Source organism: Echeneis naucrates, chromosome 14, assembly GCF_900963305.1.
Source record: "Echeneis naucrates chromosome 14, fEcheNa1.1, whole genome shotgun sequence".
Taxonomy (NCBI): Eukaryota; Metazoa; Chordata; class Actinopteri; order Carangiformes; family Echeneidae; genus Echeneis; species Echeneis naucrates.
This window is the reverse complement of record NC_042524.1, coordinates 10,584,882-10,612,300: the sequence shown is the minus strand read 5'-3', so window position 1 is coordinate 10,612,300 and position 27,419 is coordinate 10,584,882. Positions and strand designations below refer to the sequence as shown.

General features: G+C 40.4%; 1 protein-coding gene across 1 annotated transcript in view; it reads left to right on the top strand.

Annotated features, from left to right (window-relative positions):
• The window catches only part of LOC115054176 (cell adhesion molecule 2-like), a 178,856-nt gene that overhangs the window by 130,666 nt on the left and 20,771 nt on the right, over window positions 1-27,419 (top strand). The window contains exons 2-4 of the mRNA XM_029519243.1: window positions 4,633-4,782; window positions 17,256-17,408; window positions 20,130-20,267. Of these exons, the coding sequence (XP_029375103.1) occupies window positions 4,633-4,782; window positions 17,256-17,408; window positions 20,130-20,267 (441 nt within the window). The remainder of the gene's footprint in view (window positions 1-4,632; window positions 4,783-17,255; window positions 17,409-20,129; window positions 20,268-27,419) is intronic.

Sequence of the window (27,419 nt, the reverse complement as noted above, 5' to 3'; positions counted from 1 at the left end):
AAGTTGGTAAAAGGTGTAGAAGAGGTCATAGGGAAGGAGAAAGAAACAAGAATGTGTGTGTGTGTGTGCGTGACATCTTCCTGGGGGGGAAAAAAAAAGGCGCTTGCGTGAAAATTGTCACAGTGGGAAGAAAAGTCCCAGAGGGTGGGCAGGGAGTGATGATGCACTTGTTTGATATGTTAGCTTCTGTTCTCGGAAGTTACTAACAGCATTTTGTCTTCCATATTACCTGCTAAAATTGGTTCTTGCCCAGAAAAAAAAAAAAAAAAGAAAACAGAAAATCCCCTTGCTGGAAGTTACAATACATTTGTATTTTCAACAGTTTATTGTGACAAGGTCAGCGATATTTTTTCTTGCTGAAGGACGCTGTGACAGGAATACATGGCTGGCTGATGAATTCATACCAGCTCTTGAACTGATCGAACTCTTGACCTTGTAAACACTCTCTCCAATCACTAGGCCACCCTGAGTATCACTCAGTCTGAAAAGCTTGTGCACCCAGCTGTGTAGCCACCTGTGTAACTTTATAGACACTAACTGGTCATGGCAAAGGTGTCATGTCCTATGAAGGCTTTTGCATCTCATTCTTCCAGTCCCACTGAGTATCTAAGTCTGTATTGTGTCACAGTAACTGCATGTGCTAATTTGTATCTCTTAGTTATCATGCTCTTCATAATGCATTTTTCATCTTCAATGAAGGATACATTATAATAAAATATTCTTTGATGAGGTATTGTTGTTCTTGTCCAGGTCAAATAATCTTGCGATCTGGTCGTACAACAGAAGCATTGCTTTGTTCCTATCAATAACAATATATCTGGAAGTTCAAAAAATAGAACTTTAAGAATAACTTTAAGATTTACTGCATACCCTGAGACTTGCAAAAAAACAAACAAACAAACAAAAAAAAAAAACCAACCATTGCTCTTAGATCAACTTCCTGACTCAACTTCTGAACTTTAATAGCATATTATTACTCACATCTTGAGTCCTTAAGTCATAGACTGAGATTTAACTTCCAGATAAAATTATTGGTGAGTATTTAATGCCTTGGAAATTTTGGTTGGAAGTAAGAATCGGAAAATAAGAACTTTAATAAACTGGAACTATGGATTAAATATAAATTCTCAGTCGTGCCACATCTGGGTTTATCAGCTATGTTCAGACGGCTTAAAAGGTGACTCGGCTAATCAAAACTGTGGACTGCCCCTATCCATTTTGCAATCCTGTATTCCCAGCCATACATCATAAATCAGTTGAGCTCCAGTCCTGGTTTAAAGGTCAGTAGCTCCAGGCTGTCCGTCTGTCTGCCTGCATCTCTCTCTTTTTCTCTTCTTCTTGAATGCCTAAATAAGAAAGGTTAGTAGACTCAGCTGCTCTTGCCTGAAAGGTCATGTCAGAGAGCAAACAGGAATCATTCAGGATACTCTTATGAGTATTATTTGTCTGGTAGTTTGCTAGGGCATCATGTACTCTGAATGCGCCTTTATGTCCCGTTAATATCCCCACTGCCCGCCAAGGCATATACTTTTGGGATAAGTAGCAGTCCAGTATTTTGAGAACTAGTGGTTGCGGTGCTTTGTGCAGAGGGAGGCACAAATCCAAATGTGCAGAAGCTTTGTGGCCAGCCTTGATTAGTAGCCAGTGCTCCTACCAGGGGAAGGAGGATACTGAGTGGACCCATGACAGCTTAAGTTTCAGTTCAACTGGGGAGACAGCTGTGTGGACGGTTAAAGCATGAAACTGTGATCTGGCTCCTCGAAAGGGAAATAAGGATTTCCCGTTTGTTTAGAGGCAGCTATAACCTGCATTAAATAATTGCATTACTCTTTTACTCCATTTATTGCCATTTATGGCGACATGTATCCAATTCAAGGGAAATAAAGCAAAGCTAATTTCATTATGTCATTACTTCATCATGCCATACAGATGAGGACATTGTTGACCTGGCTTACCCTCGCCGTGTCAGTCAAAGTGGAGGGCAATTAAACTGACCCCTCTTTCAGCGGCAGAGACACCTGAGCACAAGAAAGGAGGTAGGATCAAGACGTGTTTAAAAACCAGGGGGAGCACGAAGAGACAGGCAGAATATAAAAACGAGACACAAAGAAAGTGGAAATGCCACCCTTCAGGGATCGACGCAAGGAGGAAACGTGACAGAGAGAGGGCGAGAGCAGAGAGAGGGGAATTGAGTGGAATGGATGTGAACTGGAAACGATCGAGCAAGAGACGAAAAGTAGGAGAAAGAGTTGAGCCGGAATGAAGGGAGGACCTAAATTTAGACATGGAAATCAGGAGAGAACAGCTGCCTCCTTCCCTCAGGAGATACATTTAAATCAGGTCTGGGTGGCCAGAGGGGCGAATGCAAGAACCTACTCCACTGGCCAATTAGGTGCACAGATCACTGCATTGTTCTAATATAACCATCATTGATGCTCCTTTGGCCCTTTTATTCCCCCTGGACGTGTAGCAGCAGATACGGTGGCAGGCTTGGGATCCCCAGACCACTGTAACTTTGTTTAGGCACTTGGAACACAGGAGACAAGAGGGAAGTTGAAGAAGAAACAAAGAAGGGCAAAAACACTTTGTTTTGGTCTTTTATGTACATTTATAGCAACAAAAGGACACATGGTCTCAGGTGTGCCACTTGTAGTGTACAGAAATCTTTGAAGAAAGGCCTGCCCACAGTATGATAGATTTTGTAAGGAGCGCTCAGTAAAAGACATCAAATTCTATTGCAATTTGTTGCATTCTTTCTTGGTCCATAGTCTTCAGTCAATAGCTGGATACATAAAACATATTTTTGAAGCACCAATATTGCCTAAAGCCAAGTACATAACTTTCTAGCCATTAAATCGCTCAAATCTTATGTTTTCTTCTTTGTCAAAAGCCAGTCATTTGGAGAACAAACTAGCAGATGAGCAAAGAGATGACAATAAAACAAGTAAGAAGATCTCACCAGTGTCTGCATCTTCGATAAGATTTTGCAGTGATACATCTACAAAAGCAATGAACTGAAATTGTCTGCCGCGTCATACAGTGCAGAACTGTACTCAAAAACCCTCAGTGCTAGTATTCAGTATGGTGGTAAACCATTACCTTCCTTTTGTGGCCAGCACAAAAGAAATAAAATGTATCACACTGGGCTGTATGTCGCCCAACTGTGTGAGTGAGAAAAATGAGAAAAAGTAAGTGATTTAAAGAGAGGAAGTAATAAAGAGAGCAAGGACAGGCGCAGTAGAATGGTAAATCGTTGGCAGATCATGCCTCATGCAAAACTTTCATGAATAAAACATATTCCTAGCCTCCCATAGCGCCGATCCATTTTTCCTCCGTTTCCCTTCTCTTCCCTCTCTATCTCTCGCATGCATGATTAACCTCGGGAGGCCTTAATCAACACTGAAAATGACCCGTGCTCCTTGACTTACCTCTCTCTGATTCTCCTTGCCTCCTTCACCTCATCTTCTCTCCTCTCAACATGTCCGTCACCTCGGGTCTCTCTGTGATGGAGTTTGTCTCGGCTCTTAACTCTGCAGCCAAGTGCACTTTAGGGGTTTATTTACCTTTCCTTTGCGACCATTGACAAAAGAAAGCAAGAGAATGCAAAAGGCGAGTGCAGCTGACGATGATTACAGTGTTGACTGAATACATTAATGGCATTTGGACAGACCGCTATTTGTCAGAGCCACTTGGAATTTAAAGTTGTTGTGTTTGAAAACCCCCACTTTTTTAAAAATGTATCTTATTTCTTTTTCCCCTCTATATTTATCTTTATGATCCCCTCCTGCGGCACTGTTGGTTTAAGACGGGAGAGTTAGCTGGGGATGAATAAGCTTTCTTACCTAAGACTTTATTCACACAGTCTTTAAAACCTGTCCTCAGGGGATGAGGACAGAAATAGATTTATGGTTGTTATTATTTATTTGCTTTCTTGCTACCTCCGCCTCAATCTCACACGCAGCAAAACACAAAAGAGCCGACACAACACGCAACATACAACATACAACATGTGTGAGCTGTCCAAAGTCCTGAAAACCCTCATGGAGCTCTTCGTTGAGCAGCTGCAAACTTGAGCTGTCCGTGGTGCTGAAAAGAAGCTCTCGGATTAGCGGGTGAAAAAGAGTCACAGCCGCGTTTGTGTCCCCCTGTTTCCCTCATTCAACGCTGGAATTACTCACACCAACATCTACACAAGCATACAAGTCCATGAAGAATGGCTTTTAATTGGTACACCCTGTGCAGCTGAGGTTTCAGCGTTGGTGCTGAAGGCTAAATGCCCCCTGTTTCTTCTATGCTAGGGTCCAATTTAGCACGCAGCAGTGGCTGGCAATCCTACAAGAAAATTTGCTTTGTAATTAGGGTGTTAAGTTTTCTAGAAGACAAAAAACAAATTCCTTCCCTTTCTCCTGCAGTGTGGGGGAGATGTTTGGTCCCTCCAGTGACAGAATAGTGTTCTTCATTTTGTATGATCACTGTTAGAATGAATTTGATAGTATTAAACACATTTAATATTGAAAGTAATCAAATTTAACAATAAAATCAAACCATCTGTCAAGTTCTGTATCTGTTTCTGTTTCTGTTTGATGGAACTTCATCTCCTCTAACTCTGTTCTGTCATGTGTGGTGTTGCAGGCATCAGTGGTCAGTACCCTCTGGTTCAGAATGTGACGGTGACAGAGGGTGGGACGGCAAACCTGACCTGTCGTGTGGAGTATAATGACAACACCTCCCTCCAGTGGTCAAACCCGGCACAGCAGACCCTCTTTTTCGGGGACAAGAAAGGTGAGTTGGACGTTGATGGACCGCAGCAGTTGGACGACAGATGCAGTCCATCCTGCAGTATTTCCAGGGTTCGGTTTGTGGTAGCTGAGGCAAACGCACACACGGAGGGAGCTGTTTTTTTTTTCCATGTTGGAGGGCAAACTGAAAGAACCCCCTTCCATATTCCCCCATGGTGGTCACTTGAATAGGCTATCTTTTTTATGTCATAGCATCTGCTGCACACATTTCATGTGTCTAGTTTCCTTCACAGGAGTGTATTCACAGCACAGACACACACATTAATGTCTGTTTTTCCTGCAGCCTTTAAAACCTTCTTCTGGGAATGAATATTATGTGGTTATTATTATGTTTTACTTTGTCTCCAATCGCTACACACTCGCACGCATACATACATGCACACTCACAGACACAAAAAATACGCACTAGGAAATCCCACTGTTCCGGAGAGCACTTGGTGAAAGAGATACGGTCAGATCTCTATGCAACTCTTGTCTGACACAGGATACACAGTGGAGGGCGTCCCCCGGAATGAGCAATTTTGGATGGTAAAGTCTTTGTGTTTGTGCGCAGTCCATTTTACTTTAGTGTCAGTGATGAGTGCTTATCGTGCCTATTGTGCCTATTTGGATAGTTGAGAGGAGGAAATGGATGGACACATGCAAGTGTAAATTGATCACATTTTGAAATCACTGCTGGTACGAGGAGCAGGCCACTGTAGCAGCGGCTTTCTCATTGATTTATATTCCAAGCAGAAACATGATCAGTGAAAACCTCAGAGCGCGTTTTATCCGATCCATGGAAAAGAGCATACTATTTTAAAGCTCTGCCTTTCTGTGCAAATTGAAAAAATGCATACTTAAAAGTTTGAAATTAAAGTTTGAACATCCAAAACAGCTCATTCACTTTCAATGTCAGCCCTGCGTCCTGCTGTGCAGGTGCCCTTCACTGTGGTGCCCTTGTATTTAGCTCAAACTGCCTCTAGCACGTCCAGTGCGGTAGAAATTAAATTCCAGGTAAAAGAAGAAACCCCCTCACCTGAGTGGTAGGTGCTACATTATTACAGCCTTGGTCGTGTGAGAGCAATAAGTTGATTAAAATGAGTCAGAATCCCATTGTCACATGTTGTACTGCAGCATGAATAGTCATTAGCTATAGACTCCCCTGCTTTGCACTTCGTTAGCGTTTTGGAGTTTTATTTTTTCAAGGTAGCCTACTGTGAAAGGTTACAGACCAAAATGAAACTAATTGAATATAAAGGTTAGATTGTTTTTCATAAGAATAACCCCAACGATGAACAATGCAGAGTCCATTTGACACTGAACAAAACAAAGAAATGGAGATTATACAGTAGAGTGCTATAAACATGCCCAGTGGGAAGGTTTTCATTAGTAGAAAAGAGAAACTCCAAATTAGTTCCCTTGGTAAATTGTATTTACTTAAAAAGGAGTGTGTCAAATATGTTGATTTAGCACATTTTGTGATATTTAAGTATACCACATGAATCAAGCTAAAATGGTCTCTCTTCGTTTTTAATTGCGGAAGGAATGTTTCGTCAGCTTGGACTGTAGCAGCGTCTCAGTCCACTACCTGTTAGTAAACAGCCTGAGAATAATGCAATCTGCGGAAAGGAGTGAAAAATAAGCTCTGAATAATAAACACTTTATAGAGACTTGCATGGCCCCGCAGATAAAGTCCTTCCATTAACTGATTGCAAACCCTTGTTATCGGGCACATTCACCAAACAGGGTAGTACACACATGCAAACGCACTAACTAATACACGCATGGAAATCATGGGTGTGGCACAAAGCCAACTGTGTTTAATAGCTAATAAGTAAAAAGGGTTTATTCCTGACCTTTCACACCTCCTTCGGTAAAGGCCTCATAAATAGGATTCATGGGTGCCATTTTTTGGTTCATGCCTCCTGAAATGATTGTGCCCTGTGCGTCTCTCAGCCGTATTAGTTGGGTGTAATAGAGTATGAATCACACTCTCTTGTAAGTGTCTGGATTAAGCACATATGGGGTTTACACAGTCTTCCTCTATTATCCCTCTGCCCTCTGGGCTGCCTTGTCCGTTTGTGTGTTCACACACAAGTACTTGCACTCGTGTGTGTCTGTGTTTGTATTTGTTTGCAGACAGTAAGTGAACGCATGAATGTGCAAAGCATTCCAATTTTCGGTCATTCACATTTCTACTTACCTCTGCTTTTTTCAGAAATTGTAGCGGTAAAAAGCTGCACTGAACATCAAATTCAACAGCTGAGCTTCTCTGCAGGTTGTTCCGTATCACACCAGGGGTCGAGCTTGGGGGTCTTTTTCATGGCATTTTCAGGGCAGAGCTCTGAGAGTGGAAATGAAAAAGCAGCCAAGGACTCTCTTATTATCACAAAGGCAAAGGAATACTACTAGGACCCTAGAATTGTGCTGCTGTTTTGGGTTTTGAGTGTGTGTGTGTGTGTCTGTTTTGGGAGTTGTTGCACTGAATATAGCAAATTCAGATGCACATGCTGATGGGAGCGCTGAGATGCTAAGTGTTTCCAAAGTGCCACTGGCAGTGTGAGAAAGGAGAGATGTCTCAGCTGCGAACGCCTTTGAGCGCAGTAGGTTTCAGATTAATTTTCCTTGCTGCCTGTTGGGAAGAAGAGGATGAGGATTAGGGCAAGCGCACAGATGCTCGAAAATGAAACCGCAACTTGTCAACTTTTTCCATACTTTTCTTTGTCAAAATATGCTGAAATGTATCTGCTTTTGTGCCAAATGAAGACGTACAAGAGGTTATTTTCACAATCTTATTTTAGGCTATTGGCTGGTTCCTTAATGTTACAATATTTAACAGGTTTGCGCTGTTACATTTTTATATTGCTATAGATTATTTTTATAGTGAAAACAGTGCAGAACTCTGAAAATGGGCGCGATTTAAGATGTGACCCTTTGAGAATTTCTCTTGGAATGAATGGCAACATAATAGAAGATTGCTTTGTTAGTACAGCATGTGCACTGGCAAATCAGTGAGACCTGGAAATGGTTGAAATAATGCTTGCCGTCTCATTCAACGGAGTCTTGTCTTATGTCCCATCACAAAGAGTCTCACTTACATCCTCTATTAAAGTCAGCCACGGAGCATTAGCATAAACATATTGCTTACAAAGACAAATGCAGCCACTGACTCCATTAGAGTCCTTTGAGTGGTGCCGGTTTCACGGCTGTTGTTGTTTAATGTCAAGGCAGAGGCTCACCTCGAAGGCATTTAGTCGGATGAAAGGGACTCCTCTTGTCTCCTGTCCTCTCAAAGGTGCTGCAACGGCTGTGAAGAGTTGTTTGAATTTCAAATAAGTCATTGTCCTGAAAATAGCCAATTTTGTCCTTTCCATCATTTACCACTGAGGGACTTAAACTGTGCTTCGACAGCAAGAGCGAGATGAGCAGCGCGCAAGAGGGAATCTCTCTTTTATAAGATTCAAAAGAGCTTAATATCTCTTTACAAATTGCTCTTTTGGTTTCATGTAATTCAAGACTTGATAATAGCTTTATTTCCTGGATGAAGAAATTTTGCAGCAACGCATAATTACAATATATTCGTTATTCCCCTATTCGAAAGAATCTATGTATAATTACTTTCCAGGCTAAATTCGCAGGGCGATTTAGTGGACTCATCATGTGTGAGCACTGGCTAAGGTGTGACATTTAAATCATTTATTCAACATGGTTACTGTAATTTGCTAACCCCTTTACATCTCTTTTCTTCTCCGACACCCACATTGGTATATTCATTTTCAACCTACAGCTCTCCCTTGATCCCTTCCTCTTCTCTTTAATTATCTGCCTCCCAGGAGTGCGGCAGCATCGTGGTTTACCTGTTCATAAAAGCATCATCAAGTCTTTGCCAGCAGCACCCATTTAGAGGACCTGAATGTTTCACAGCTTTACAGCAAATCGACCCAGTGCAGCAGGCACATGTAATGGTGGCTATGTGGGGACAAATCACATTTTGGATGTAGAGTATTTAGCAGTCAGACATTAGGGTACAAGCTATTTAGCCTTGACTTGCTTTTAGATGTCATGAAATGATCTTTTGAACATTTGGAAATGAAACGATGCAGGTATAACGAATATGAACTACAGTTACACACGTGATACCATTTAGCTGAAATGGTTAATATTTTAAAGGTGGAGCTGTTCGAAAATACACAGGAAGAACACAGTTACTCGGTCAGTTTGACTTCAGTGAGTCATCACACCTAAGCAAGGGTGGATTTACACAGCAGTTTCTCTGCATGCTGCTTTTTTGATGTATGACCAATTATATGTAGATTTTATTTACAAAATTACCAAAGCTACTGCACCTGTGGTGGACATCTTCAGCCTGTGAGGTGCCGTCTGCGGATTGATTGAATCTGGTTAGGCATTAAGATTAGTGTTATGGGTGAACAGCTAAGGGCCAACTGCTCATTTTGAGATCCCCGAGTTGCTGAATATGAAACTATTCAGGTCCTCAGATGTCAAATATTCAGCTGTCTGAATCAATTTGCTGGCTGTGCATGTGTGTGTGTGTGTGTGTGTGTGTGCGTGTGCATGTGTGGGTGTTTGTAGAGGCTTGTAAGTGCACATATACATGTGTGCCTGTCGAATGTCAAGCATTCCACCTTCCTAGTATGAAGCCATGAACGCTTTGATGCATTCAGAGTATCTGTGCCTGAGCAATTTAAGGAATAGGCTTTTAAAAGTTTTCCAGAATAAATAACAAAATAAGAAATGCCTGAAAGACTTTTTATTAAACAGATAGCAGAACTTTCTCTCAAAACTTGATCTTGGCAGGAAAGTTAAACTTCGGAGACAGCTGTCTTTTTTTTTTTTTTTCCTTTTTTTATTTCCTGGAAGAGCGCCTCTATGAAACATCCTTTCATATCGGCCTGAAGATTGGTACAGTGTTCTCTCTGATAGAAAAAAACTTGACTGTAAATCTCCAAAGATCCCTAACAAGTCCCCTCTCTCCAAGACAAGGACCATAAAACATGAGAGGAAGAAAAAGAGGAAAAAGGAGACGAATGTAGGCCTTGGTGGGATAAAGGAGAGGAATTAAGGAGGCATTTTATGAGAGCTCTCAGACACAGTTATCACCTCTGAAAGACACAAGCAAACTTTTTCTTTGACCTTGAACGCTGAGTGCCTTCTTTCTTTGCCATGTTTCTTTCTTTGAATTTGTATAAGTATAGTATAAGATTCCTATTTTTTTTTTTTTTTCTGTATGTGTTTTCATAGACAAGCAGGCAACCACTCGCTGCACAAGCGCAGACAAGTGTGGTGTGATTAAAAGCTTGGAGCTCAACAGCTCTAATTGATTATGTACATGTCTTTGAATTAGGAAACTGGATACTGTTTCTTCTTCTTCTTCAAAGCAGGTTACAGTGAGAAAGAGACTATACTGTCAAATGAAGCAATAGATCCAGTTATTACTGCCTTTATTAGCAGAACCATTTATCATTTGTGAGGTGCAGAGAAAAATACCTCGGGCAAATGGGAATAATTAGCTCACATTTAGTGGCAGGCTTATTCTTTCTCTCTTCCGGGAGAAAGTTCTTGAACACAGCTGGAAAAAGAAACTATATTTCATTAGAGGACTGGAAATTAAGAATAGTCTGAGACATTTTTAGCATGATCACTGGGAAGACGTGGGTCCGCAAACACTGTCCACTTTTTTTTTTTTTTTTTTTTTCCTCAAAGCCTTTCAAAGACATTTTGAAGTGTAGCTGTAGAAAGTACTCTGGAAAAAAAAAACTCATCCTTATAGACCAAGATGTTGGCTCCTCTACTCTTACGCTTGAAGGGGAAAAATGTATCCCTGCAAGGAGTACAATAAGGTTTATATGGAGCAGCTGTCTCCTCACTGACCTGCTCTGCACAAAAGATTTAATGAAGTAGGGCTGGTGGAGGTGTCCCACTGAACTCAGGATGGCATGTAGTAACCGATGAAAGGAAATCATTTCTGTCACAGGAAAAATCTCCGCAAGCCAATTATTGGATAGACTGTGGCACATTTTACATTTTAAAAAAGCCAGTGTGTCTTGGAGACGTATAACCGTTAGCGGAGGGGCCGAGATACAGAATATACATTAAGCTGTTCAATAAACATTGCATTCTGTTCGCCTCTCCCTCTTTTTCTTTCTTTCTCTCTTTCGCTCTCTGCCTCTTTCTGTCTGTCTTTATCATCCCCCATACTCACCCACACAGACAGACATGGACAAACTCAAGTCCTCAGATGGGTTGTTGACAGAGAAAGGAGAACAGTCACATCCAGACAGGGGGGAGTTGAATGTATATTCTGAAATTTGCACTTTTCTCATTATAAAACTGTGTCACTTGAATGAGCAAACACCTGCCAAGGTTCTATACTAATGCATACTGTCCCCAGGTAGATGACGGGGTGGGGAGGGGAGGTGAGGCGGAGGGGGGCAGTGGAAAGGATGGAAGAGTAAAAGGTGATGAGGAGAGAACGAATGTTGAAGAAATGAATGGAATTTTACAGCCATACAGGTTTAAACTGAGTGAGTTATCATTTTATAACCTTTAACCTTTCTCACACACATTTATGCACATGAGCACAAGCACCATATTTACTCACCAGCTGGCTACAAAGATGGAAGAGCACAGCCGTGGAGGACTGATAGATATGCAGCCAAATAAGATATAAGGATATGTGCTGAAATCCCCTTACACACTTGTATGCACATTAATTGCATGTACATAAACCCGGAGTATGTAGCAGGCGCTGCTGTGCTGTCTGGTCTGTGATGTGTAGCAATGTTACTGAGGCTCTGGCAACATATAGATGAATCGCAAGAGTTTCCTGGTGGTGATCTGGAAAACGGATTTAATAGCATAACGGTTTAGGATTCTGAAGTCAAATTCATACTGCTACTTTTGTTCCCTTGTTCTGAAGTAGATTTTAAGAATAGATGAATTGCTGGTAAATTGTGATGAAAATGACAGTCGGGCATTTACAGCAATCAATACCGAGTCATGCTCGGTGAGTAGTTATGATTTGAGGTAGAAAATGTTTCTGTGGCCACACTTACGGTACATGTGGGAGCATCCACAAGATGTGCTTCTGTATCTGACAATTAGCTAATGTTGGTGTTGTTGGGAGAGGAAAAAAGCTAATATGAAGCAGCAACCATCGCTGCTGCAGCTGAAGCTGAAAGCAACGCCAGCCGTCGTCAGCAAAATAGTCGTAGTGCAGAGCCGCCTGCAGCAAGCTTTTCATGTCAACAGCAGCTAAGGCAAATAAGTATGCAAATGCACCAATATCCTTGTCTGTTTTGTTTTGTTTGTTTGTTTGTTTGTTTGTTTGTTTGTTTGTTTCGGAATGTAGACACAAACTGTGTCTGAAAAACTGAAAACGAGGAAAACGATCAGTTCACCGCTTTGTAGCCAACAGGCTGTTCACAAAGCAGAACGGTGCTGTCATATAGCTCTATTTATATTTATAAAATATGTCATCTGGAGTGGTGTTTTTGGAGTCATTTATGTCATCACTGTTCTCGCAGTCTATCCAATCCCACACTCACTTGTAGAGGAAATTTCCATTTTGGTAAGTCCAGCCTACCTGCTGTGCACTGACTCACAGACTCCCCAGGTTATGTTAGATTATTCATTAATTGGGTTAATTAATTGGAAGTGAACCATTTGAACGATGTCTCTATTTGCCCTATAATTAGTACTAAATTACATAGCTCTTTCTAAGAGACTGAAATTAATAAGAAATTATGGACCAATAAAATAAAACGTTACTGCTCTGGATCCACAATCATGCACATACATATAGGGATCATCTGGAATCGCACGGGGGTGATGTGTTGACTAGAAAAGATGCGATGACTGTGCATCGTTTGTTTATATTAATGGGTCAAAGGTCAGCACAGAAAGTTAAGAGCATTCAAAGTGTCACAGTTTCAAACAGACTGTGTCACCATTAGGCTTGCTCTCAGAATAAAAATGTCACTTTTAATTTCAAAGTAACAAGACAGCTTTGACCTTCTCCCGGAATAGCGTCTCAGTCGTGCCTTTCTCTCCGCGCTCGCATGATTTTGTGGCCTGACACCTTCCCGACGCCTGGTCCCTTTCTGAACAGACAGGGTTTTTTTGGCTATTTGCTGTTTGTTGTCTGATCAGTCTTGGCAGAGTTCGAGGGAGCCTCAGCATGGACGACTCCTCTAAATCAACACTCGCAGGCACTTATAATTACATACAAAGCTTCGCGTACTCGCTGGGTTTTAAACTGCATCTGTTTGGAGAAAATAATAAAATTGTCATGTCTCAAGATATTCTGCGTTCGTTCTGCCGAGATTAAGGCAATCAGACACACAGTACATCTATTTCCCTTGCTCTCTCTCACATGCACAAACTGTAAACAAACAACAAGTAAACTAGACAAAGGTGTATTGCCGATTTTTTTGCAAAAACAAATCAAACTTTGATGCCGACAAGTAGAGCTTTGTTTATTCCATCTCTTTCCATATTCACAGAGAGATGCAGGCTAAAGCTAAATGAGCCAAAACATGGTTGCACATTCAGTAAGTAGTAGTAGTTACTGTGGAATACAAAATCACTCCCAACCTTTGATGTTGACAACAACACCATCCTCCATGAACACATCCAGGACTGTCTACACTAAGGGCCTCTAATGGATGTCAGGCAGCTGCAGCACCTTTGCAGACAAATAATGAAGGATACATTCCCGACCTCTACTCTGTCGATATCCAACCTTTCACTGGGCACAGAATGGGAGAATGTAGGTTTTGCTGCGAGGGGAGAGAAAAAGATGGAGGCAGACTTCTGTTCTGTTGTACATTCAGCAGAAAAGTCACATGTGCTGTCCTATTACAATGTTTTGTTGTGTTGTAAGTGCATTTGAAAAATGTTGAGTTTTTTCGCTTTTTAACGTAGAAGAATCAAATTTATCTCAATAAATATGTTTGATCGAGATTCAGCCATATTACACAGTCCTGAGTTTTAATGGAGAAAATAATTTGACCAAACAATAGTCTTTCCCCCTTTCCTGTCCAGTTTGTCTAGCCGTATAGCAGACTTTTGCTCATTTGATTAAATATAAAGAATAATTTTTGATGTGTATTGTAGGATCTTTACCAGTTCCATTCTGATTTCATGCTTATATATAACACCTTTCATGTGTAAATCCAGTCTGAATTCACCCTTCCAGGGGGGATCAGGATGATCCAGCTTTTTGGCACCTAAACTATCCTGGTAGCCCCCCGTGAGCGCTGCAAAATGTACAGAAACAACACTTCGAGCATGGCTTTGTACTCAATCCAAATTCTAATCTGAATCTAATCGGATCACAATTTAAAGATCTAATACAACTGCGTGGTTAACCCCAATCCAATCATGATGCTAAATTTATTGCAAATTCCACTCTGATGTTTACTGTCCAATGACATAAAAACTTGTACATTCACCTGACTCCTCGCATGGTTTACGTACATCAGTATATCTGAATTATATCAACACTATTAGCACTCTACAGTTTCACCATTTCAGGATAAAATGCTATTTTCCTGTTCAGTGGGAGGAAACTATTCACCTCGTACAGGTTTTCATAGGTGTTTGACCTTTTATGGTATTGATCGATGTATTATTGTCCGACAGGAATTTTTAATATCACCAGCAATTTGCTTAAGTAGACCGACAAGTCCGCTTATTCTGTTTACTTCGATCCGTCCATGTCCCTCAATGCAAGAAGAGGAATGAAGCAGAGTCGCATCACTAGTTGCAACTAGTGAGCCAGCAACAGTAAAAACGTATTTTCTGACATTTGCCTGCCCATACTTCCTTGCCCAAAGCAAATAAGACAACAGTTGAATTGAAGCATTGTTTGGCTTGTACACTTTCACAGGTTAGTGTGGAGCTGCCTGAGTCGACAGAATGAGGTCTGGGTGGGAGGAAGGAGTGAAAGAGGAAAAACAGAAAGATACACAGAGGCAGAAAAATAATCTTTTCTTTGTCTAGAATCCTTCCAAATCGTCTCTTCTTTGTCTTTTATTCTTTGGCGAGACGTTTGTGTTGATACATCCTGTGTGAAACATAACTATCTTTTCAGGACAGGTCTCACCATTAGCAGAACTGGCAGTGCATTCGACTAAAACTAATTTGGTGGTCTTGCATTGATGGCCGTGTGTACTCACACACACGCACGCAGAAGCAGGAATGTTCTGTCACCGGTGCCAAGCTTAAAGATATGTCATGTGCTCATATCAACATGTCACGCCTGCTCAGGCTCGGTGCGCAGCATGAAGGGATAACTGGTGTTGTGAAGGACGGGAAGGGACAGAACAAATGCAATAATAAATGAGAGCGACCAGCTGTCGTTTAGCCAAACTGATTACAACTCAACCGTCGGTTACTGTAGGTGTTTAGCCTGAAACCCGTAAAGCAAAGCAATCCATCCCTTGGCAAACCAAATGACATGAGATAGTGTGCTCGCTGACATTTCTCTACATTTTCCAGCTGTGTGATCACTGCAGCATACACAGAAGCCGTAAAGAGAATATGGCCTATGTGTTTCCTTTGTGAGTCGGCTCCAGAGCCACACATTTACCAGTGACAAATTACAGCCATGTGCAAGAAAGAAACAGCTAATGCCAGAGCAGTTGGAAATAATTTCATCAGTCAAATGCAAGAGTTAAGAAATTGGCAAAACAAATTATGTATTAAACTGTGATAATGTCTGTACCAAATCCTGAAGAGCTCTTTACAAAGTTAATTTACTGTTTCTGCAAATTCAGTGTGGTAAACTCACTTTTTTTATTTTTGTCATACTTTATCAGGAAAGGTTGAGGTATCCGAGATAAAAAGCATGAATATTTTTTTAATGATGGCTTAAAGCCCTAAGCTGTTGAAAGATGGTTTCAATGCTTTAGATACCTTGGATATCATTTTTCACCAGCCAGCTACTCTTTAAAGTGCTCTACAAACAGACTGTCTAATGACCTTTACTCTTTAAAACCACACTGCTCTACTTTTTGTATGATTTGTCACAATTACCATAAGACGAGACTTTTCTTTCATGTGTAGGCTCATGAAAGAAAATCTAAAAACCTGTGCACAAACAATTGCGTCTTTTTTTTCTTACGTATGCAGACACAAACACACACACACACACAGTTATTCGAGCGAGGTGCGCGCCAAGCAACTCTGACAGAGAGTGAAAGCAAAGTAGCCTTGGATGCTCACATTAAACAAGGTTTGTAGGAAGACATTGTACTTGCAAAAAGGAAAAAGGATTGACTAAGTCTGCTGAGCAGCCAAGGCCACTGAAGCTTTTTTTTTTTATTATTCTTTTTTTGCACACTCAAGGTACAACCCACGATTTTGTGCTGTTTTGTGTAGCTCAAAGCAGCCCTTGTACAAAGCAGGTCCGATTCATTTCACTTTCAAGGTGTCACCACAGTCTGACCCCTCAGCGCATGCTCCATATGATAGATTTCAAGTATAAAGTGTTGTCCAAAGACTGTGGAGTGTCTTTCGACTGCCCATCCAATTTCAGCAAATCCATTTTAGGCCTCACATATTGCCAAACTCTCATTAGGTCTTTTTCTCAGCCTGTTATTGCATTATTGATTTCCATTCCTGTTATGTCTTTTGGAAGATTACATTTTCATATAAGTAAAGTGTCCACAAGGGCTCACAGGAGAGAGGGCTGCATGAGACAACCTGTGGAGGTGTGCTGTCAAATGCATTCAGAGTTAACTGAAAGTTCAGTTTTGAGGCCGTTTTTGATGTGATCTTTGATTTTATATGCATTTAAATCTGCCTGTACATACATTATTTATACTGCCGAGCAAAGATCCACTGTTTATTTGAGAAAGCGACACACTAACAATAGGTCCCCATCTGTATTTATGGTTGCTCATTTTAGCACATATGTTCAAATAATGCCCAAAGCTGAATTGCCTATTTTAAAAATCACTGCCGAACAAAAAAAACGTTGTGTCATTATTTCTGGCATGTTTGCACTAATGCTGTTTGTTAAGAACTTGCCACTCAGCTGCTGTATTGTTGCCAATGTAAGCACTTTTAGCATCAAATACGTCATAGAAGAGCAGCAAAATATTACCACACCAGCAATCTCCTTTACTTTGCTGCTTCATGTTGCTGTGAACTTGTATGTGTGCATTACCTGTAGGTGTGTGTGTGTGTTCGAGTGTGTGAATCCAACCTCTACACACTTTAATACTTTACCATTATGCAAAATAGAGAAAAGATAAATATTAATACGATACAATAGCATTTTATGAGCTAGTTTTATAAACCAAAAAGAGCAAAAGACATAGCAGGTTAACTGTGTCGCACAACTGTTAAACTGTATGAAAATCTGACTATATTGTAGAAAACTGAAGAGTCTCCCAGCAGCACAGCTGAAGCCCTGTCTTTCTATCTCTGTCTGTCTCCGTCCAGCTTTAAGGGACAACAGGATTGAGTTGGTGCGCGCATCGTGGTCGGAGTTGACCATCAGCATCAGCGATGTCACGCTGTCTGATGAAGGCATGTACACCTGCTCCCTCTTCACCATGCCCGTGAGAACGGCCAAAGCCTACCTGACTGTTCTGGGTAAGTACAGGCTCTAAACATTCATTTGTGGATGCAGTGTTGAGGTCAGTCAGTCTGGCCTAGTTTACCGTGGTGACTTTAAACAGCCTCCAGACAACAGGTGTGTGACTTTGTTGCTTCCAGCTGCGGAACAAATGTGTTTGTGGAACAAGCAAAACTAATGGTTACAGAGAGGATGAGAGCAGAGCCAGTGCTTTATGTTTTTTGTTTTTTTCCAATGTGCTCTGTATCTGAGAGATGACTGGTAATAAAATACATTCAATGCTAAAGATGAGGGGTTTTTTTTTTTTTTTTGTATTTTTTATCATCATCAACCGTATGAGAAGAAGAGCAAGTGAGGTTTTCTGATCATTTGACGTGATTTAAAAGGTGCCAGCAATGATTCTATCATCATTTCAAAATATCATTCTAATAACAGCTGTAAACAACTGCACAACCTTGGCGGACCTAAAGCTGTTCTGACTGGTAAGGCTTTGTTGTGTTTGTCCTTGTGAAGGCAAACACATTCACAGTACTTAGAAAATGCCTGTTCCTTAAGCCTCCATCCACAGCCGAATAAGAACTGGAGTTCTCCCTCACTCTCTCCCCCCTCTTGCCCCTCTTCAGTAATGTTTGTGTTGTGATCATAGCCCCACAGAAAACATTGTCTCATTTCCTGCCACAGGCCTTATTATCTTGCCAATTAGTTTTTGTTAATGTTAATAGATGTGCTCGTGCACTCTAGGACCATTAGCTGGCTCTCTGTGTTAACAAGCATTCTGAGAATTAGGGACATTAAAGGCTACTGCTCAATAAGGATATGGAGGAAATTATTTTTAACCATACTGAACAATAGTTAATGGTGCAAGCCAGGAAACAGAGGGAGATTTAATAAACATTGAAAATAGCCAGGGAATGGGCTGTTTTAGGGCCAGTGAGTGCTGGGAAGGAAAATATTGGAAATCATTTCAGCAAAATACCTAACAGTCAAATAAACAAGCAATTAAAATGAGCTTCACATTCAAATTCTCTCAAAACATATTGAAGGAATGGATATAAAAATCTACTGATCTATTCCCGCTAATTAATTCTTAAAAAAAACAACTTCTAAATCCAAAAATAAATAACAGTATTGAAATATGAAGTCAACAGTGTGTATGTATATATGTGTGTGTGTGTGTGTGTGTGTGTGTGTGTGTGTGTGTGTGTATACATGATGTTTATTGTATCATATTCATCATTACAATGTGATAACTATAATTTATATTAATATTTGACCTCAGGACGGTGCCTAGTTGTGATAGACTGGCAACCTGTCCAGGGTGTACCCCAACCTCGCCTAATATGAGCTGGGGTTGTCTCCAGCACCCCCCGTAACCAGGAAAAGGATTAGTGGCAGGAATGAATGAATGCATGAATGACGGTGTCTCGGTCACCAAAATGAGTGCAGTTCAACCTCGGGGGAACATGAATGTGTGTAAATCATCCATTAGCCATTGAGACCCAAGTAGGAGATCAACCAACAGAATGACAATGACATCCCTAAGCCTCAAACCTGGCTATGAAGGAACCACACAGTTTGATTACCACTCTGAATAACTGCTCACAGGAATCAGCTATCCTGAGATCCAGTTTTCTTTTTGTCACCAAGCATCAGAAATCTTGCTCTCGTTTCTTTTTCATGGCTTGAAAGCGCTTTTGGTCATGCTTTAGCAGTCATGCACACTCAAATACACCACAGCACACAAAAGTCTTTGCTCCAAAAATGAGAACCAAAACACACACACACACACACACACACAGACACACTCTATACACTCACAAATGCAGATACACACAGTTGCACACAAACAGTGAGACAGATTAAAGCTTTGCAGCCTCTAGCCACCCAGGAGGAACTTAACTGTGTAAGATGAACATTGTATTTGATCTGCAGTCTTTCAGTCTGTGAGAAAAACCATCACACACTTTGCTGAGCGGAGACACACTCACTCATTCAGATTCATGCACACGTACTACAATACTTAGTTAGCTACAGAGACACTTGCACTTTATACACTTGTAAGCCCTGAATTGGAAAAAAAAAACAAACCAAACACTTGGACAGAAAATGATGTGTATGATATTTAGTTAAATGGAGTACTAGACAATGCGTTACCAGCAGCCACTTATTTCAGGTTGGTGTGTGCTCCCTACAAAAGGATGGTGAACAGAAAATCCAGGGAACACTGGTAATAAACTTCACAGTGAGACAGACAAGGCCAGAGTCAATGGCATTGACTGACAGAGCTTTCAGTCACTCAGCTAGAGGCCAGCTTATTGCTCATTGACATTAGAGAAGCACACAGTGCGCACTTAAAACACTCATTACCGGAGTGGCCTGTAAATTTTTCTGTGCGACCTTGTGGCTCTCCATGGGCCCATTACCCTTCCCCCTTTTCCCCTGTACACACATTTCTTTTGTTATACAAACAATTTCATAAATGCAATTCAATTAAAAGCACAATTTTGACTCTTCACTCACCTCTTCGTATTGAAGCTATAGCCCAGACTGATGTCTCACATCCTGAGTACTACAGTACTACAGATGTGCATGAGAAAACGTGGTTCTTCGTAATTTGTATAAAGGGGTAAAAAAAAACAAAAACAATCCAGTGAAGCATATTAAAGTTATTGCTGCGTAGTGACAAACCGCTGCGTGTCAGTTAATTCAATTTCTGTAATTTTCATGCCCTCCAATAGGTGTACCGGAGAAACCAGAGATCGATGGCTTGACAAAGCCGGCCATGGAGGGTGACCTCATCACTCTGACCTGCATCACTCAGGGCAGCAAACCTGCCGCTGACCTGCGCTGGTTCAGGAATGAAAAGGAGATCAAAGGTGTGTAACATCTGAATGTGTAGCTGTGTGATTATGTGATTCAAAAGCTAAGTCAAGGGTTAGACTGAGAGCTGATGGTGAACGATGTGTATGGGAAATGTTGATAACAGCTGATAAAATAATTTTCTCCACAGTCGGAAGGGAGAGTTCTTCCTTTTTTTTTTTCACTCAACAGGCTGACTATAGATGTCTTTTTGACATTGACGGGTTGCAAATTTTTATTACTTGCCTTTTCCGTTATAAGACGTGGGTGGGGGTGGCTGACATATAAAGACAAACAACAATTCACGCTCGGATTCATGCCTAATTTAATTTGAATAATCAAAGATATATTCATTCATGTTGTTACTGTACAGAAACTATATACTGATGAAATTATATTGATATAAAGCTCAAATTCCAGTTGTAACAGACAACTCAGAAAGGCCCAAACGTTGCCTCTTTAGGACCCCCTCTTCACCTCCAGTGTTTTGTTACCACATTCTGAATTTTGGTTAGCATATTTCACCGACATTTGCCTTTACAGAAAACATATATATGACAAAAAATTCTGATAATTATTGGTTTTAAATCCTCTCAAAAAGCTCAGAGAGTCCTGGTCTCCTGGCAAAAGCCTGTTTCAGTGGATGTCCCAACAGTGTGCGTTGTTATTCTTAACAGGTTGTGGGTGATTCAGCACATATCATCTGGCCAGAGGCCGATAGATTAACCTCCCTTGTTGTGCAAGCGCCGTTATGAATTACCCTGACTGGACTCCACACCTCATCATCCACCTGCTCGTTCTCTTTTCTATTCGACAAGGCATTCACTTTCAAATTTTTTGAAAGGCAGAAGAAGAGACATGCAGACAGCAAGTGAGAGAATATAAGAGAGAGCGAGCTGGGGACACAAAGTGTTGAAATTAAGTTTTTGAGGAAGAAAGAAACAATGTGCTTCTGTATCAAATGAAATGTAGGACCCAGTGGAATACATCTGTAAGAGATCTTTAGCACAGATGCGGAACTTTTATCAAGGTTTCCGTGTTGTTTCACAAAACAGATTAAAGTCAGATAACAAAATGTAAATCTCCCTTCTCTAATTTAAACGACTGAGTGCAAACAAAGATGAGACTGAAAACCACAGGTTGATTAAAGAAATCATGGAAATTATTGGATTCTGTCAAAATTTGAAAATCTTTGTAAAATCCAACAGATCACTGAAACTCAGTAATTAGAATAACTAGCAACCAGGTGTTGCATCCTAAATGCCCAATTAAATGCAGTAAAACTCTCTCCATGAGAAGCCTTTGAGACACAGACACGTCACAGACTTCATTTCCCTGCTTATATGTCACATTGATAAACCACAAAAATTATTTTTGCCTAAGCATGCATGATTTCTAACTTTGCATATGAATAATTTTCATTCTGCTCTCAGTTTTTTGCTTCTCTTGTATCATTAACAACAACCAGTATTTATTATTTAAGTCATATAAACATATTTATGTACAGGATTTCTAATAACTTTATTGAAATGACTACAGCTCACATACCTAATTAATCACCTTGTAACAGCATATTTTTTTACTACTTTTTACTATTTTTTTACTCTCTGTATAACAATAATCACATTCATTTGTACTTAAAGATTTATCTTTGGACTCACTTAATACTACATTTATGAACATGATCTCCAAGTCACATATTGTCACATATTTCTGTAAAATGTTGTAGTTCATCACTTCATTTTACATGTTCTCCTGTTATCCTTTATGGAAACAGAATAAACACTAATTAGCAGGAGAGTATTTTTCCTTGCAGGCTTACTATGTCTTTACTGGTGATTATTGCCTCTCCCAGTGGCCTATGACTGCAAGAAGAGCTTCCTGTAAGGCAAATGGAAGCTTAGCCAAGACATTATGTTCTTTTAATTTACCACAGAGAATGAACAGGTAGTCAGAGATATCCTTGGTGGCTTGAAGAGGAGTTAGTCTCAAGAGGATATGCTTTCTCATTAAGGTCAGATGCTATAATTCTCTCCTCAACTTGGCACACAGCTATCTTTAATTTGGTCCTGGTACAATTTTATATCAGTATATTATTCACTGTGACAAGGTTTTAGTTCTTAACTCAGAGGGGACAGGGACTGTGTGTTCAGGTTGGCCCTGCTGTACTGTATTCTGTGCTGCTAATGTCTTACAACACATTGTTAAAACTAATAATATAGGTGGGAGTTTTTTATATGATGATTTATTCAAAGCAAAAGCATCAGGGTGTTGCAGCCATTTTTTCTCCATGTAATAGAAAGCTTGGTAACATTGTCCCAGAGCAGAAAGCCAGACCATGAGACTTTATACAAATGTCAGATTAGAAGATCCTTTTCAGATCTGCTATTGGATTCGTCAAGAATGTCAATTGGAGATGATGTTTCAGGCCTCACTAAATTCACTGAAAAGCTCTCTTGGCGTTTGCCATTGCAGCCTCTCTATGCGATCTTAAGCCTTGACAGCTCTGCCTGCTATCTCACATTAGGGTTTCCCAGGGTCCAGATAAGGAAGCTGATAAGCGTAAATCAGTGGCGGTTTTCTGCACAGTTTTAAACAGCTATCATGGCTATCTTGGCATTTAATTAACTTACAGGGAGATGATATTGAATCTATGTCATCATATTTATTCTGACTTAGTCAGAACATCCTCTTTATACTTAAAAAGACAAGTTCATCTCAGACATTTACTCTGGACAGAATAAAGGCTTATTACCAATTTGAGTTTTAACATCTAATCTCTAATCGGATCAGTACAATAAATATTCAAGCCCATTTCCCACCATTGCGGCTAACGTTGTCACTGCTACGTTAATAACCAACAAATAGTCATCCTGCAAGAAAGAAAAAAACTGTAAATTCTGAAAAGGTTTCTGGTTTCAAAGGTGGAAAAAAAAAAACACTGATCCCTTCATTAATACCTTGTCTTTCCTGACAAGTAGATGTCTGTGTTTAATTAGCAGTTCACTGCTCAGTGGGATGCTTTTGTCAGTCATATTCATGGTGAGTTCAGGAACAAGATTGTGATTGACACATACATTTTCACATATTTAGCTCTACACTGCCACACAATAAATGGATCTGTGCCATTAATTGGTCCGCTTTCTTGTAGTAATAAGAAGGCGTGAAACATTGTCTGGATAGCCACTCTGACTTGTTACATATGATACAGGTAGAGTTCATATACAAGCATATGTGTGCATTTTGTGTCTACGTGATGAATTTAAATGGAGTAAATGAAATCTACCCAGTAAACCACTTCCCAGCAGCTTGACTTTCCTTCCACATTTAAAACAGACTAAATAAATAAACATGGTGGCAAACAAACCCAAAGTGCGAGACACACTGATACACAATGTATATATGCATGTGAACGCGCATGTGAGTGCACTTGAAGTGTTCATCATCCTGACAGGATCAGGGTGTGTTCAATGTGAAAAGCCATCTGATTGTGGGCAACCATGCTGGGAATAAATGACAATTGTGACATATTGGTTTGGGATCTAGGGGAATGGAGAAGATTATATTAGCAGCAGAGCCACTGGAGCAGTCCATCACCCATTCACATGCAGCTAACAGACACTCTATGCTAAGTGTGTGCATGTGTGTATCCGTGGAGGTGTTTGCGTGTGAGCAAAACAGACAGATGGAGCAGACAGCCTGCATGTAAGGACATAAGCTTGTGTGTGTGGAACGGAATCCAATATTCTTATTTCTCAGTCTCTTTGTCCCTCAGATCCCCTCAGTCTCCACCCAGTAATGATATATTTCTATCTCAGTTACACACCATAACCCAGAGAGACCTCAGCCAATATCACCACATGTAGCACTTGTTTATACACCACTGAACCAGGGGGAGCTGTGTGGATACCAAGCAAGGCAGAGATGAAATGAATATTTATTTCAAATAAGGATGGGGATGTTCGCTATTGGACTAGTATTATCATACTCTCTGACCTAAACTGTAGGGGTTATTGCTTCATCATTTTATGCATTGGCTTTATTCCAAAAGGGCTTGAAGAAGAAGAAGAAAAAAAAAACACAGATTTTTGATTCACATCTGATTGCGGTCACACTTCTCTACTATTGTCAAACATGTCAGTCAAGGACAAAGAACTAATGCTGGAGATGTATCTGGCACTATTTTAGGTCCGCTGCTGTTGACTTTTCAGTACAGTTTAGCACAAGTCTGCCCATTGACTGAAGAGTTTCAGAGTGACTGAACAGCCCTTTTCAAATAGTGCTGACTAATTTTTCATTCATGGGTAATTGTTCTTGACTGCTGGGAGTTAGAACAGAACAAGGTGGTCATCATTATTCCAAGGTTTTGTCTGGAAAGAGTTGTTGAGGAAAGCAAAGAGGGAATAGCTCCCAGAGCTCATTTCAAAGTGGATGATGCGGAGTGTGATGAGATTGCTAGTGGCACTGTGGACACTAAAATAACGATCAAGTTCAGGAATTTAAAGCAGTTTTCAAGTTAAAAGAAAAATTAATTTTCAGTCATTTCAGAAGAGTGACACAACCTTGCGAACTATTCAAAGCCTGTATTGGGACTACAGTTATACTATCCACCTCCCTGGGATGGATTGAGTGGATCAATGGCCATTTAAGATGTAATTTCAAGATGGCTCACGCAAGTTACTCCGGCATGAATAAAAGATGCTGTTCTCGCAACACACAGACACACATACACGCACACAAATGCACATTCGTCTTCTCCATCCTGTATACCTTAGCAGAATAAATTCAAAAGTAGCTGCATGCATTCATGCACACATGCACATGGTGTGGCACAGTGTGGTGTGTTTTCTTCACAGTTAGTAATAGTTGTATAAATGGATGTTGCCTCCATGTAGTTGGACGGTAATTTTGAACAGCTGCAACATTGCCATCTTTTTAGTGTTTGACTCCACACTAAATCCGAAATAAAGTGGGCCGAGACGAGGAGATTTTTCTCGGACTGTCATTTTGTGACAAGCATATACTCACCCTTCCCCAACTGTTGGCCAAAGTGACACTACCACATTTATTTAGATTATTTATTTAATTAGAGCTTTAAGCCTTAATAGAATTTGAGTAGGTAAATTATATAGGATTAGACTTCCATGCAGCTGTCATAAAGAGTGAAGTTAGCAATTTGTGTGTTAAAGCACTGGTTTCAAGCAGTTTTTCATCTTTATACAGCAATTTCGAGTTAAACATTTTGGGTTTTGCCCAACTCTCAGAAATATCCTGAGCACATATACACCACTTCTACTTTCTTTCTTTCTTCCTTTCTTTAGATTCACATCACGTTGGTCAAATATTTCCTGATAGAAATGTGCCTGACTTATCCTCAGTCTGATATCTTTGGAGTGTGTGATCAGGTTAACAGACTTAGACTTGAGCATTATGCTGAGAAAAAAGAGGAGATCAGATTGCTATACCCACTGTCTATGCCCATTAAGAGCAACATCCTGGAGGTGGAGCAGCTGTCCAGTTTTAAATGCCAAAGCTCCGAGCCCTACCAGACCTCTCCTTTTAGAGTGGTAAAAAGCGTCTTCATGAATTCACAATAGACATTTTAACAGTGAATGCTCTGAGTTTCATGTCAGAAAGGACATTATTATATGGGCCTTCCAGGAACTGATAAGAACTCTCATAACATTTAAAAGTTGCTCCCTGGTCTCAGTCACCTGTCAGCTGAGCACAGAGTCAAGTTGCAAAGACAGGTGAGACAAGTCAGAGTGCCTCCAGGCTGCCAACAGGCCCAGCTCCCTGAACCCTGCACAGTAGCCAGAATAAGTGCAAAGTTAGTGGAGGGCACAATATATCATCTCCACGCCTCACTGGAGCTGGAGCCTGCTATCTATTAGTTTCCTTGTTCTAAAGTTTAATCTTTCATATTGCTATTCAGCTCATCTGACAGGTAAAAGACAACATGCAGATTAGGCACTCATCGGGCATACATCACAACATATTTTTCTGTTTGCATCATGAATTTCATTGTATTTAAATGAATGTTTTGTACTACTATATATTCTTATTGTCCTCTCCCTAACCCACGGGCAAATTACCATTTTTCTTCCCTGAGCAAATTGTTTTAAATCTCAGATGAGATGCAGTTCAGGGTATGTTGAGTCAGCCTTCAGACCCCTGCTGCCAGGATTACTCAGCTCTGTTGCTGTTGTTGTTCCTTCCTTCCCCACCCAGCAATGCTCCAGTCTGTCGTCCTCTTGTCGATTCCTCCATCTTCTTTTCTTGGGTTGTCCCTCTCTCCTGTGAAATGGCATAATAGGGTCAGAGTCTAACATTTTTCATGCCTGTCATTTCCATTTCTAATCCTCAAAGGCACTGTCTTGGCTTGCACCAATGATGCAGAGCTCTGAGCACCAACCCACAGAACAGTGTACTGCAGTCACAGCCAAATGCTGGCAGGGTTTTTGTTAAGGAGATGCACCACAGGTGTATATGACAGGCTAGTGTCCATGTTTCCAATTCTCAGAAAGACCAAAATAGTTTTTGCAATGTTTTGAATTTCTTTTAAGGAAATGTAGCTTATATAATATTGTGCATATTTATTCCCTCATAAAAATGGCTGCTTAGAACTGTTGGTCATTTTAAATAAGTCATTTGACTGACCTTGAATTATTATTAGAGGAAAAAACACACCCAATATGAGTAATAATAGTAGTAACATGCAGGCAATACAGAAATTCTCTGACAAGCTTTTATATTTTCCATCTCTCTCATTTGGCGTCCAAGTTTCTGGTTAACTCCAAATCATTCCGAAAAAGGACGCATTGCAATCTAAGAAATATGTTCTGACAGTGAATAGTGATGCAGATGCATGCAAGTGTCTGTATACAAATTATAACAATACAACAACCATTTTTAGTTGCTCACTAGTTAAAATGAGTACATCATCAAGAGAAACTGAGAAGGTATTTGATACTTATTCACAACTATTAAACGTTTCAATTTCATTTCCAAATAGTTTTTTGCATTTGTTTAACGAGTAATGAATACACAGGATGAGTAGGGAAGCTGAGGACTTTGACAGTGCAGAAGGCAGCTGAGTGCATGCACATTGACAGAGTTTAATGATTACATATTATTACCTGCTGAACAACTGTTATTATGTTCTCAAA